Below are 14,527 nucleotides of genomic sequence, written 5' to 3'. Positions count from 1 at the left end.
CCATGAGAAATTTCTTGTGAAAGTTTAGTTGTAAAACAACCATTGCCGTGGATATGTTTGTATTTTCACATGGGAGGGACAAAATGTTTCCTTTAATGTAAAATGACAACAGATTCATTTTTTCTTTTTCTCAGGATGGGGCTTGAACTCATGACCTGAGTGCTGTCCCCTTTTGTTCAAGGCTAGCGCCCTAACACTTTGAGCTACAGGTCCACTTCCTTTTCTGGTGGTTAATTAAGAATTAAGAGTCTTATAGACTTTCCTGCCCTGGCTGGCTTTAAGCACGATCCTCAGATCTTAGACTCCTGAGTAGCTAAGATTACAGGTGTGAGCCACCAGTGCCCCATGACAACAGATTCTTAATATGTAAAGTTGAAAATAACAAACAGAACTTCTCTACATCCCCATAGCAAGATGGAAAGATGGAGTCTATATTTTGTAAGAATTAATGTGGACACTTTTAGAAGGGCATCTTTCAAAGCTTAAAACTGTCTCTTCTCTCTGGGTTTCATTCTCTTTCTATTTCTTCCTTATAGACACTTGGCATCAGGATATTCACTTCCCAAATTCACACCGAATCTAGGCCTACAGAAGCCAATTAATAATCTGGTGGTGGGTGGTATAAACATGTCTTGAGTGTTCTGAGGGAAGGTCAAAGTGCAGCGGGACTTCACCAGTGAGAGTGGTTCTCTGTGGGAGGGAGTTTTATAGCAGATAAAATTTTGCTGTATGTAATCCATAGAAAATGCCATTTCAGCGAAACAGTATTGTTCGGTACATAAGAACACTCAGGGCATTTATGGAAAATAACAAGGAATTTCCTTGCTCATGAAAGGGATCACCTTAGGCAAACTCATCTCTGGGACTGTGTTTTCACTTTTTGAAAAGGAGGCTAAGAATAAGCCTACCTGTGGGTTGTGATGAGGATGAAATTAGATAATGAATGTCTATTATTGTCAATGTCATTGTCCTATTATTTTAATATAACTACTACCATAGTGATCATCGATAACTATAGATTATTAGGACAAGTCACTTTGGGTAGAAGTGAAAGGTGAGGACCTGTGTAGCTAACAGTAGCAGTCTTAATAATTCTTGTACCCTGCTGCATTCCTCGGAGTGGGTAGAGTAATATCACCATACAATGACAACATAACTGTTATTGGGATCTCAGGATAGACACCCGATAGATGAGAGTTAATTATCTTAGACTTGGGAAATGTCCTTGGAATATTGTCCTTGCATGCGAAATGAGGCTCATACTTTCTCTTTACATAGTGCTTACAATATTTGTGATTGTGTCTTTATGTTATCTGTGCTAGAGATGTAACCCAGAGCCTTGCATGTACTAGGTAAGTGCTCTCCCACTGGGCCACATCCACTACCATATCATTATTATTATGACACTAACTCAAACCCTATTGAGCATAGGATGTCAAAGGAAAGAGCTGAACAACCAAGGGACATTCTTTTTTGCATTCTTCCTAATTTAAATCCACCAGATTCCAACTGTAAAGTTAGGATCTCTTTATTCTTTCTGTGACTGTTTTATCTGTTTCTTGATTCATTTCTGTCAAATCAAGCAAAGTGTGAGAGGGTTGAGAGGAAGTGTAAAGAGGATGATAAAGGAGATGTGAGGGAAGGCATGCAGTTTTTAGAATCCTTATGCATAAAAATATCTACTTTAACTTTGAGAATTGACTAATATGGTTATCTTATGATAGAAAGTCAAAGCAGGTGGATTTTGGGGATTCTGTTTTAGAAGCCTTATTCATTTTTGTGATATAGTAGTATGATTATACAATAATTGCTTAGTTTGTAGGGTCTTAACATTGAGACACTTTGAATATTTATGAATAAGTCCTTAGGTAGATACGCTTGGGCTCCAGACCAGTAATGCACAGAAGATAGATGCCTTGTTAGAGGTACAGTAACCAGCTCCCTGTGGAGGGAGGCCAAAGAAAGAGCTCTTCTCAGTCTTCCCAAGCTTGATGAAAATGAAGGAGAGTCAGAGAAGCTAAAAGGTTCTGTAGGCTCCCTCTGTCCATCCTCTGAATATGCTAGGACTGCAGACGTGACTTTAGAGGAATTTCCATATCATCTTCCCCCCAAATTATTATAACATAGCTGTGTAAAAGCACTTAATTTAAAAATAATTTTAAGCTGCAGATTTTCTTGTTAAGCAAAGTCAATCAGACACAGACAAATATTATACATTTTCTATTTTAGACAGAATCTAAACCCCCTCTCCCTCAAAAGGTCATTTATATAAAAGGGAACTGTTTGGGGATGGAGAGTTGGAGGGATGGAGGAGCTTAAAAAAAAAAGGTGATGAGGGAATTGAATATGAATTGAAGTATTTGATTTGCATGTGAGAAAATAAAATAATGAAACCCATTAAATTTCTGAAAGAGAAGACTGGAATAGGGGAGATAACAAAGAGTAATAAAGGAGGTGAATCCAATCAAAGTACATATATTTATATATGTATATATATATACAAATAATGTATGTTTAACATACATAAGCATTAATAAAACCACTTTGTACAATTAAAATACATGAATAATCCTTAAAACATTAAAAAAATACCCAGGATATTTATTAGAATAAAGTCTAATAAGATGATTTTGACCTTAGGTCTTTTACTCTAAAAATACTGACCTTCATGACTTAAACATTTGCAGCTATTTTTAGAATTAAATGTCTAGCCCATACCAATGTCTAATCTTAAAGCTTAATGTCCATACTAATTCAGCATAAGAAAGTAACCTAATAAGCTTTGGACCAAGGTTTTAAAGATTTTTTTTTTTACAATTATTGAAAGGATATCACGGTATGATGAAACCATTGCTTGGTGTCTGACTTAAAAAGACAAATGTCAGTTTTGACTTTCTGTTGTAAGGAAACTAATCAGGATCAGGACAGCAGAAGACTGTATTGATCTTATGTAGGGATTTAGGGAAGATGACTTCAGGAACTGGCAGGCATTCAGGCTTAAGTGCGTTTGTATCATCTGAGTAAGTATGGTTACTTGGGTGTCACTGTTGATGTGGCCCTCATTGGTACGTTTATTAGAATAGATTAGTTCCTAATGGACTACTTCAGAAATAAGGATTGGTGGTCTTCTTTGAGACAAGTTGTTTATTGATTGGATGAATTTTAAACCATCTGGTGGCTTAAAAAACATCTGGTGGTTCTTATCTTAAATTTAAAACAATTTTGCCAGGTTTTATTTTTCTATTACATACAAGCATATGAAGTATTTTGATTGTTTTCATCTCTACATAGCCTACTCCTTTTCACCATTTCTCTTCCTACTGGTTTCTACTGCCAAACTGTCCCTCTATTTTACATTTGTGGCATTCAGTTTATATGTCTGTATATGTATATATGATTATATATTCCATATATATGATTATATATTCCATATATATATGTGTGTGTGTGTATATATATATATATATATATATATATATATATATATATATATATAGGGGAGAGAACATGTACTATTTGTCTCTCTGAGACTGTCCAGTTCCATTTTTTTTTCTGCAAAGGACATAATTTTATTTTTCTTTATGGCTAAATAATTTGCGTGCGTGTGTGTGTGTGTGTGTGTGTGTGTGTGTGTGTGTGTGTGTGTGTGTGTGTGTGTGTGTGTGTATGTGTGTGTATGTAATTTTCTCTATCCAGTCATCAGTTGATGGCCATCTAGCCTGATTCCATAGTTTGGCTATCCAAGTAATGATCTTATAAACATGCATATGTCCCCCACAGTATAACCCCTGTTTTCACGGTATTTGATGTCGGTATAATTTGTGGAGGGGAAGGGAAAAAACAGATTAAGTAGACCCATTGCAACAATGAGATGTACATTATGTCGAAAAATGAACTTTACAACTTTGGCTGGGGGGTGGGGGGGGTTGAGTGGGCCAAGGGGAACAGATGGGAAAGCAGGGATGGTAAGGGGAAAACAAAGGAGCAGGCAACAATGCTTGATAAGAAATGTACTCATGTAATTTACTCATGTAATTGTAACCCCTCTGTACAGTATTTTCATAATAAAAAAGTTATTAATTTAAAAAATGCATATGTCTCTATTGTTTTCAGATTTACTCCTTTGGATATATACTATAACAAGAGTAGTATATCAGGATCATATTTTTCATTTTTCTGAGAAGCATTATATTGATTTCCATAGGGCAGCATTGATTTACTTTCCACCAATAGTGTATCTAAGCTTCCCCTACCCCCACCCCCACATCCTCACCAGTACTTGTTTTTCTGACTAGGATGAGAAGGAATCTCAGTGTAATTTTCATTTTCCTTTTCTTTATGGAAAAGGATTCTGAATTTTTTTTCTTTTTTCTTTTTCTTTTTTGTTGTCAGCCATGGGGCTTGAACTCTGGGCTTGGGCATTGTCCCTCAGCTCTTCAGCTCAAGGCTAGCGCTTTACCACTTGAGCCACAGCGCCACTTCCAGTTTTCTGAGTGGTTTATTGGAGATAAGAGTCTCATGGACTTTTGTGCCTAGGTTGGCTTTGAACCACAATCTTCAGATCTCAGCCTCCTCAGTAGCTAGGATTATAGGCGTGGGCCACCAGTGCCCAGCAAATTTCTTCATATTTTTATATTAGTCATTTGTATGTCTTTTTTTTTGGGGGGGGTCCGGTCGTGGGGTCTGAACTCTGGGCCTGGGCGCTGTCCCTCAGCACTTCAGCTCAAGGCTAGCACTCTACCACTTGAGCCACAGTGCCACTTCTGGCTTTTTTCTTTTTGCTAATGTGGTGCTGAGGAATCGAACCCAGGGCCTCATGCATGCAAGGCAAGCGCTCTACCACTGAGCCACCTTCCCAGCCCCAGTCATTTGTATTTCTTTTGAGAACTATATGTTCCATTAATTTACTCATTTGCCAACTGAATTATTTGTTCTTTTCTGTTTGGTTTTTGAAGCTCTTTATATATTCTGGATATTAATCCCTTATATACACTTTCTTTGTTTTTGTTTTTTTCTTTTTTTTTTTTGGTGGTATTGGAGGTTTGATCTTAGGACTCTGTTTGCTAGGCAGGCAGGCACTCTATATAGAACCATGCTTCCCTCCATGGAAAGTTAAGTTTAAAAAAAATATATTATGGGCTCCTTCTCAAAATGAGGAATTTTTTCCTTGGTGCTGGAAATTAAATCCAGGGCTTTGTATATACTAAGTTCACTCTGTCACTGAGATATACCCTAACTTTTTTTTGTCAGTTGTGGGGTTTGAGCTCTGGGCCTCGGTGCTGTCCCTCAGCTCTTCAGCTCAAGGCTAGTGCTCTACCACTTGAGCCACAGCGCCACTTCTGCTTTTCTGGTGGTTAATTGGAGATAAGAGTCCAGGGACGTTCCTGCCCTAGCTGGCTTTGAACTGTGATCCTCAGATCTCAGCCTCCTGAGTAGGTAGGATGACAGGCATGAGCCACTGGTATCTGGCTCAAAAGTTTTAAAGTCATATAATAAAATACAATCTCCTAATTGTTAATTTGTGATGGCAGTGCTTAAAATCCACTCTTTGGGGGGGGGAAAGAGAGAGATAGACAGAAGGACAGACAAATGGACAAACAGAGAGGGGGGAGGGAAGGAGAGAGAGGGAGAGGGAGAGAAAGAGAGAGCAAATACCAGGGCTTGGACTCTGGCATTTTCCTACTTGAGCTGCATCTCTGGTCCAGCACCTTTCTGGTTAACTGGAGATGCCTTCAGGACCAAGGGCTTCAGTGCTCCATACCTTCTGCACACCAGGTTCCCTCTGAGCCTTCTTTACTCCATGCAACTCAGTGGAGCATTTTTTTAAAGACGTTTGTTTACTTATAGTATATGGAACATTTTAACTTGTCTTCAGTGGGCAGGCTGTTGGCAGTGCTGCTAAAAATAGAAGCTTCAAATGGACTATGTTGTGTGTGTGTGTGCACACGCATAATTTTTAATGAAGTATGCGTTTATTGGGGGATATTAATCTACAGGTAGAAATACTTTCACTGCTCCACAGGAGTAAAGTGATACCAGGGGAAGCCATGGGGGGCTTCGGGGGTAAACAGATCTTAGCTAGTGTCTAACTGAACAAGCCACTTAACCTTAGTGACCTAAATCTTGTGCTCTGAAGACAGAGGTGCTAACCCTGCCACAGTGTCTAGGAAGGAAAAGGTCAGGAAGACTTTGCTTCCCTGCAGAACATTCATTCCCTCCTCCCCCCACCTGCCACCTCACACAAAGCAGCTGTGGAAAGCAGACTGAATTCCTGAGGAATGGAAATTCTAAATAATTCCTAGAAGTCATTTAAATATTAGATTTTTAACAAGTGTGGATATTTGTTGAGGGCATGAATTCAACCTCTGTAAAGTTAGGGGTTGGGAAGAACTGTACTAACTTGATACTTCTGGGGTTTATTTGTCCCATGTTTCTTAGCATTTCTGTCCCAAAGAAATGATCATTCTTTATACAACCCGCAGGCTGTGATGGCAGCATTAGGAGGATGCTAATACATGAGAAGGCTCATTCTAGCTCAGAGAAGGAGCCGGCCTAGAAAAGCAAGATCATCCAAAGCAAATATATATTCTGGTGCTTACATATTTATTTAAATCCAAGCAGTACATCTGTAACTTGCATAATTAGCCAGAGTTACAAAGTTGCCATGGTAGAGGAATATTTACCTAGAGAGGTTATGCATATTTAATTTTAAAAAACAGACAATATAAAAACACAGCAGTCTCCCATTGGTCTGATAGCTGACATGCATGGCTGTCCCAGTGGAAAGTCTGCATTCCTTCAATGATCATTCCAATTTGAAACCAAGTATGTTCCACTGAGAAAGAGCTATTATTGTTAATAATTTATTACATACAGCATTCTGAGGAAAAAGGAGTTTTGCAAAGGCGTTTTGAAAAATAAAATTCAAACCTGCTTGAACCTGAAGTCATCATAATAGCTTTAAGAGAGGAATTGTATAGGGAGGGAACTTGAGTCTGCAGCATATTATGTAAATGTACAAAGTGAAGGGAGAAAGGAGGGAGAGAGGAAGGGGAAAACAAAGCTGAGTAGAGTGATCATTCTAGTTTATGGCAACCATCACTTACCTTTCTAGTTTAGAGCTAAAACAGGCTGTGAAAACACTCATTAATTTTAAAGATCCAAGGTCCAGGAGTCATGGAGCCCATTGATGTTAGAAACCAGTGTTCATGCTTCTGTGCTATTAACCTTTTAAATAAAGGCCACACACGTTCTGAGCTAGTGTAGTAACTGATGTAATATAGTGAGTCTGGTACTAGAAACTGGCATGGGCGTGGACCTCTCCATACACAATCCCCTCCATTGCTGTAGCCAGTCCATGTGTGGTAGGTATGGAAGGCTCATGAGGAAAGTCAGACATGGAGATTTTTTTCATATTGACTGTAGCACGGTTATTCAAAGACAGAGACCCTTTTTCACAATAACTGTTTTAGGTTTATCATTTGTAAGTATTTTTCTAGAATCCAGAGGATCAAGTAAAAAGAAGACACAGTTTTCCCCTACCCAGGATTTACCTATTAAATCTTGGAACCTAACCTGCTATTGGTTAAATGAATAACTTTTTGTTGTTGTTGTTGGTTGTGGGGCTTGACCTCAAGGCCTAGGCACTGTCTCTGAACTTTTTTTACTCAGGGGTAACACTTTAAGCCATACCTCCACTTCCAGTTTTCTGGTGGTTAATTGGAGGTAATAGTCTCACAGACTTTCTTACTCAGGCTGTCTTTGAACCGTGATCCTCAGATTTCAGCTTCCTGAGTGCTTAGGATTACAAGTGTGAGCGGCTCACACCCTGTCATAGATGAGCAACTTTTTTATTTTTCTGGTCCTGGGGCTTGAACTCAGGGCCTGGGCTCTGTCCCTGCGCCTCTCTGCTCACGGATAGCACTCCATCACTTGAGCCACAGTGCCACTTCCGGATGAGTGTTTATTTTTATTTTACTTTTGATTTTTCAGTTTTTATGATACAGAATCTCAATATATAGTCCAGGCTGGCCTTGAACTCACAATTCTCCTGCCTTTTCCTTCCAAATGCTGGGATTATAGCTGTACACCACCACAGCTAGCTCCAAAATTATTTTGACAATAACACTCAATAAAAAACTTTTTAATTAAAGCATATAGCTATATGTATAAAATATAGTGCATATATATATATATATATATATATATATGCATAAGTAAAAACAAAGGTGCCGGGTGCCAGTGGCTCATACATGTAATCCCAGCTTCTCAGGAGTCTGAGATTGAGGATCATGGTTCAAAGCCAGCCTGGGCAGGAAAGTCCATGAGACTCTTATCTCCAGTAAACTACTCAGAAAACTGGAAGTGGCACTGTGGCTCAAGTGGAAGAGCACTAGCCTTGAGCTGAAGAGCTCAGGGAGAGCACCCAGGCCCAGAGTTCAAGCCCCATGACTAACAAAAAAAAGGCTTATGAAATATTCTTTGTGTGTACCTTGTGTGTGCTCTATTTTCTCATGTAGACAATTCTATTTTGTCCAATTTCAGTTTTTCAATAGCAGTTTCATAGATGTAAATGGATATGTGCATGTAAATGTACATGCCTGTAAAACAGCAGCTACTGTTTCTCCATACTTCTTTAGTTTTTCTTATTTTATCCCCATGTTTTATTTGTTGGATAATTTTGCATGATCAATTTGGGGAATTATCCATAGACTTTTAGTTGTGATATTGAAGGTTTGGCTATCTACCCTCAAGTCTTGTTTCCAGCATTCAGCTTCCTAATGAAATAATGCTTAATTTTTCTTTAGTAAATGAACATAACTTATGTCCCTGTTTCCTTTGATGTACCTGAAATAAGAGACTGTTAAATAATTCCTCATTTTAATTTCCAGTCCTTTCTTTGTAGGTCTTATTCCTTCATCACAAACCTATCACATAGGAAAAGCTGTAGTTGCACAGTGCTTTGGGGAAAGCCTGTAGTGCTATTAAAATATAAGAACCATTATGGCTGTTGAGGAGGCTGGATGGAATGAGACCCTGAAGGTGAAAAGCTGAAGAAAAATGTTAAGAACTACAAACACATGTTATTTTTTCTTGCAAATAGAAAATTCTCTGTTAATTAAATATTTCTTTTCAAGCATGGCTCCTGGCTTGAGCACATGTTTTTCCTTTGAGAGATCATTGCTTCTGCTCATAGCCATGTGTAACAGGGTCAGGCTGTTGGATGGGTTAGTCATCTCTGGTGTCTCTCCTAGGTCTTTACCCTGCTGTGGATCGCTGACTGGATGGTCCATCACTTCTGGAGGAAAGGGAAGGACCCGGACAGTTTCTCCATCCCCTACCTGACAGCACTAGGTGACCTGCTTGGGACAGCATTGTTAGCCATGGGTTTCCACTTCCTTTGGCTTATTGGAGACCGAGATGGAGATGTTGGAGACTAAGGAATCCTGCAGACTGTCCTCAAGCTGCTGAGGAATGAAACACAAGATAACCCACTGCTGGTTCCTTTCCAGAACTTCTACATCAATCGTGTGACCTTGCAGGGTAATCTTCACTTGGCCCTGATTCCATTAAATGGCCTTAACTTTTTTTTCTTGTTAAAGGAACTTGTGCTGAAACAAAAATTAATGGTATTTGTGCTGCTTTTGGTAGAATAAATAATTTGACATAGACATAGTTACAATCTCAAGTACTGAAATTAACAGAATAGGAAAGAATACAGGATGTTTACAATGGATACTTTTGAAACCACAGACCTAGCAGAAATATACTTTATTATTGTTTGAGTTGTAACAGGAGGTTAGAAGCAACTGAGCTTTAAAGTTTAGCTGTTTTTGTCTTTGCATAGATAGATAGATAGGTATGTTGTACTGCAAAGGGGATGTTATTGAATGAAAGGGACCAACCATGCTTCTTACTGTGTTAAATACACTATCTGTGCCATCTGGGGACAAATGTAAAGGTCCTAAAATGACTTACCTATTCTCTGCCTGGCCTAGGGTAAACTCATTTCTCCCTGTGTCTAACATGGGCCAATGCTAATTCAACCTCAACCCTGAAAGTTCTTGGAAGGCCACCCATAAAGAGAATCTTTTTTTTTTTTTTTAATTAAAGATAATGTCCTGCTTTTTGCTGAGGCTGACTCAAATTCACAGTCATCTTGCCTCATGAGTTCTGGGATCGTAGAAAGATCTTGAGAGTTCTTTTTTTTTGGGGGGGGGGTCCGGTCGTGGGGCCTAAACTCTGGGCCTGGGCCCTGTCCCTCAGCGTTTCAGTTCAAGGCTAGCACTCTACCACTTGAGCCACAGCACCACTTCCGGCTTTTTAATTTTTGCTTATGTGGTGCTGAGGAATCGAACCCAGGGCCTCATGCATGCAAGGCAAGCGCTCTACCACTGAGCTACCTTCCCAGCCCTTGAGAGTTCTTTAATGAAAGCAGTGAGCTGATTTTGACCATTGATTTGTTGGAAAAAGTGGTGATACTTTTCAGAAAACTTCATAGTAAAGAACAGGTGATGATCTGAGCTGCATTTGTTTGATAATTTGCATTTGTATGAGCTATGAGATGGTATGGTAATCTATGTGTATGAATGTGTGTGTGTGAGAGAGAGAGAGAGAGAGGGAGAGACAGAAACAGAAACAGAGAAGCCTTTGATGAAAAACTAAATCTTGGGTTGCCAACAGTAAAGGTCCTAGTGCTATTGAAACATCAGCATTATGAAGTTAAATTTTTTGGCTGTATGAGACAGGGCCTCAATACTTCATGGCTGGCACTCTGCCATTTGAGCCTTATTTCCAGTCCTGCTTTTTGGTGGTAATTTTGGAAATGGAGTTTCATGGACTTTTCTGCCCAGACTTCAAATAACAATCCTCCAGATCTCCGTATCCTTAGTAGCTAACATTGCAGGTATGAGCTGACAATGCCCAGCTTCAAGTTATTCTTAAGCACATTAATATGTTTGCATCATTTGGTCCCCAAATTTTGCTACTGACCAGAACTTAGTAGTAGTTATCTACACTACAATGTGTACATTTCTTCTCTCTCTCTCTTTTTAAAATTCCTGTATCACCTACTATAATTCAGCGGTATTATTTAGAATGACAAGTAGTTCCTTTGTCCTTGTAAGAAGCATATCATTTGCTCCTCTGAAAGAGAGGTTGTCAGTCACCTTACTTAGTGTGCATATCTGTACATGGCATCCATTGCCCAAACCCATTTCCACTGGAACCCTGCCAATAGTTTTTTTAAAATTCCCATCCTATATTCTAAACACTCACCCAACACTTAGTTGTTCAATAGTAACCACGTTTATCGCCTATTGTTCATTTTTTAATGCAGTGCAATTTTTCAACAACATCAAATTTTTAATAATTTAAGTGGGAATAAAAATGCACATTGGCTTAGATTATTGTGGTTCAAGTTGTGAGTTAGTGCTATTGTATAGATACTAGATGGTTTATAAATATAAAGTACTCTTATTAAGCGCTTTAAAATAAGGGGACTGTGGTGTAGAATTATATATTTTTGCTTATATTAAACTCTATTTCATTCTTCTGCCTTATAATTAAGTGTTTAGGGCAGAGAACTGAACTAAATATGGAGTCTCTCCTTTGGAGAGTTATAATGTCTTCTAGTGAATATTCTTGTAAATGAAAGAATGAATAAGTTTAAGTTGCTGAATATTTAGCCTCAAAGATTATTTTTAATTTAAAAAAGTCCATGAGTAATATCTTTGATGTTATTGTGAAGAAGTGTTTGTAAATTACTTACATACACCTGGGCTCACTGACTCATGAACATTTACATTTCTCCATTTTTTTCTATTGATTTTTTAACCCACAAAAGAATTCAGAGCTAGCTACATTTTTAAAGCACAGGCTGATAACTGTAGTCTGGTGCAATATGTCTTCTGAGACACACTTGAACACATTGCCTTGTTTTATACTTGCTACCATGTCTGTGAAGTAGGCAGATGGGAAACTCAGGAGTTATGTGGTTAAAGTTGCATGGCTGAAAATAGCCAAATTGTGAACTCCCTGAAGTCCAGGCCTGAGATCTTTGTGGCATCCTCCAAGTGTTCCAGGACCACCTACTAGCTGACGGACAAGTTCAATATTGCTATATCTTCTTTTAGATTTCAGACAGGAACATTTCCGTCCAATTCATTCAAATGGTGATAATTGTACATTTTTCATGTCCCAAGGTTCAAGAACTCTAATGAAATAGCAAACCTATTTTATTTTACAAATAATTTTTCATTTGCATAATGAACATTTAAGAATAGAGAACAATGTCTAATTCCATAGAGAATGTGATTGCCACTACCTTTCCCAGTCAGGTGTGGCTATGAGGATGGTTGATTTGAGATTTTCTTCTTTCCCTCTTGTGCCTCAGCCTTGGTTAGGGCAATAGAACATCGAGAAGTCATATAATAGGAGGAATGGGAAATCAGCCACTGATTAGCTAATTAGCTGAATTAATTATAAAGAGATATAGATCCTTTTAAAAACGATGATTGGCCTTTGAAAGCTTTCACATAAGTTTACAATCAGTAAGATGTTTTCTTTTATTTACTTATAAAAGTAAGTTATTATCAGTTTTATATATTGTAAATTAACAGTTTGTTGGGTTTTTTTTTTTTTTTGAGACATGATCTCACTATATAGTTCAGGCTGGCCTTGAACTCAAGATCCTCCCGCCCCTCTCTCCTCAGTGCTGGTATTACAGGTATGTGCTACCACACTCAGATAAAAGTATTTATTTTTATACCACATAAAAACTCCTGATTTCCCAAATTCTTCATTTCACTAACTTATTAGATACTTTATTTACACATGGATAAACTTTTTAAATCATATTTTTATTCTTACCTACCAATCTTTTTTTCTTTCAAAAATAAAATTTCTTAGAACCTGTTGAAATAGAAACTTATGATAATGTACTTTCTGGGAGACAAAAAGTTCCATGCCATAGACTATCAGTGATTTAGCCACATGAGGTACATTTTAAAAGTCTTTTGAGTAGCGGGGCTTTGTTGCCTTATACTCTAAGATATAGTATACCCATTTATAGTGGGCTTCTGTCATCTGAATTGTTGTAAACTGAAATAAGAATAAAACTTAAGAAATCTTTACCTGGCCTCATTGTGTTCCTTCTTGATGAACTACAGAACATTAAGTTCGTGTGGAATTCTCTCAAAAGAGACTGGCTGATGTGTTATGTGTATGGTGCTTATAAAGTATGTTAACTTGGGCTCTGACCAACCTGGCCTCCAATCCACTGTCTTCCCAGTTTTGAGTTTTAAGTATTCTTACCATTCCTTACTCCTCTCGTGTCCCCCACCTAGATTCCTTCCTTCCTTCATCCATCCATCCATTCATCATCCATCTATACATCCATGCTAAGCAGAATATCAGCTCTGATATAATACAGCTCCGCCTATATCTGAGCAATTAAACATTGCCCATGGAAAACAAAAGATTGCTATGGTAGATCTTGACCATTCTGCCTCACATATCAAGTTCATCAACAACTGCCCAGTTGCCTGCTACATGTCTCTAACCACCTTGTCTAATGGGAGAACTGGCATTTCACTATAAGTATTCCTGTCAAGGTCACCAACAGTTTGCATTTTGCCAAATGATTTCCCAGCAAAAAGTCTCTAACATGCACTCTCTCAGAGCATTTCACAGTCTTCCCCCTTGACATGCTTCCTTTCCTCTGCTTTGAGGTGGCTCTTTGCTTTCTTTCCCACCTTACCAATGCCCTCCTTGGGTTGTTTTGTGGATTGTTCACCTCTCGTCTCTTTCAAACATGGGGAGTTCTGGGGTTCAGCTTTGAATGCTTCTCTTTTCCTAGCTCATCTCACCCCTGTCATTTATATAAATATCACCTACCTTTACTCCAAACATTTTCTCTTAGAATCAGCCTCATAACTGAGTTCCATATTTACTTTGAAATGCCCATGGCCCAGGATCACTACCATCTGAGCAATATTGACACCTAACTAGACCTCACTGACATCTTTCACCACTATCCAACAACCACAGTGTACACATTAAAGGCCACTCTATAAATCAGAAATGCCTATAAACACCTATAAATCAGAAAGACAAGAACAACAATCTAATAGTAAAACAGCCAAAGGAAGGTGGATCATGGACACTGAAATAGTCAACTCTCACAAATTAGTACAAATATTAAAATCACAGAGATACAACTTCTCACCTATTAGACTGGCAAATATTCAAAACTGGGTAAAACATCTTCATGGCAAGGCTGTAGGGAAATTGCTGACAGTTGAACTGAATGATAGAAACTCTGTAGATTAAGAATCTGGCTTTGTTTAACAAGATCACAAATGCACTTACCATCTCATGTTATAATCCCACCATTACTACCTTCAGTGTCTGGGCCTTTTTATGTGTGTGATTAATAGCAGAGGTGGGCAAACTATAGTAGGTAGGCCAAATTCAGTTTGCTGCCTATCTTTAGAAATGAAGTTAGGGTTTTTTTTGTGTATGTTTG

The 14,527-nt window shown here is 38.3% G+C and overlaps 1 protein-coding gene across 5 annotated transcripts in view; it reads left to right on the top strand.

The window, feature by feature from the left end:
* The window catches only part of LOC138821936 (solute carrier family 41 member 2), an 87,840-nt gene extending 74,707 nt beyond the window's left edge, over window positions 1-13,133 (top strand). For all 5 annotated transcript variants that reach the window (XM_070014368.1, XM_070014370.1, XM_070014371.1 and 2 more), the window contains one exon: window positions 9,255-13,133. In XM_070014368.1, the coding sequence (XP_069870469.1) occupies window positions 9,255-9,440 (186 nt within the window). In that variant the 3' untranslated portion in view covers window positions 9,441-13,133. The remainder of the gene's footprint in view (window positions 1-9,254) is intronic.
* The last annotated feature ends 1,394 nt before the right edge of the window (window positions 13,134-14,527 follow it).

Source organism: Dipodomys merriami, unplaced genomic scaffold, assembly GCF_024711535.1.
Source record: "Dipodomys merriami isolate MVZ:Mamm:240054 unplaced genomic scaffold, mDipMer1.0.p SCAF_97, whole genome shotgun sequence".
Classification (NCBI taxonomy): Eukaryota; Metazoa; Chordata; class Mammalia; order Rodentia; family Heteromyidae; genus Dipodomys; species Dipodomys merriami.
This window is presented reverse-complemented; position numbering and strand designations above follow the sequence as displayed.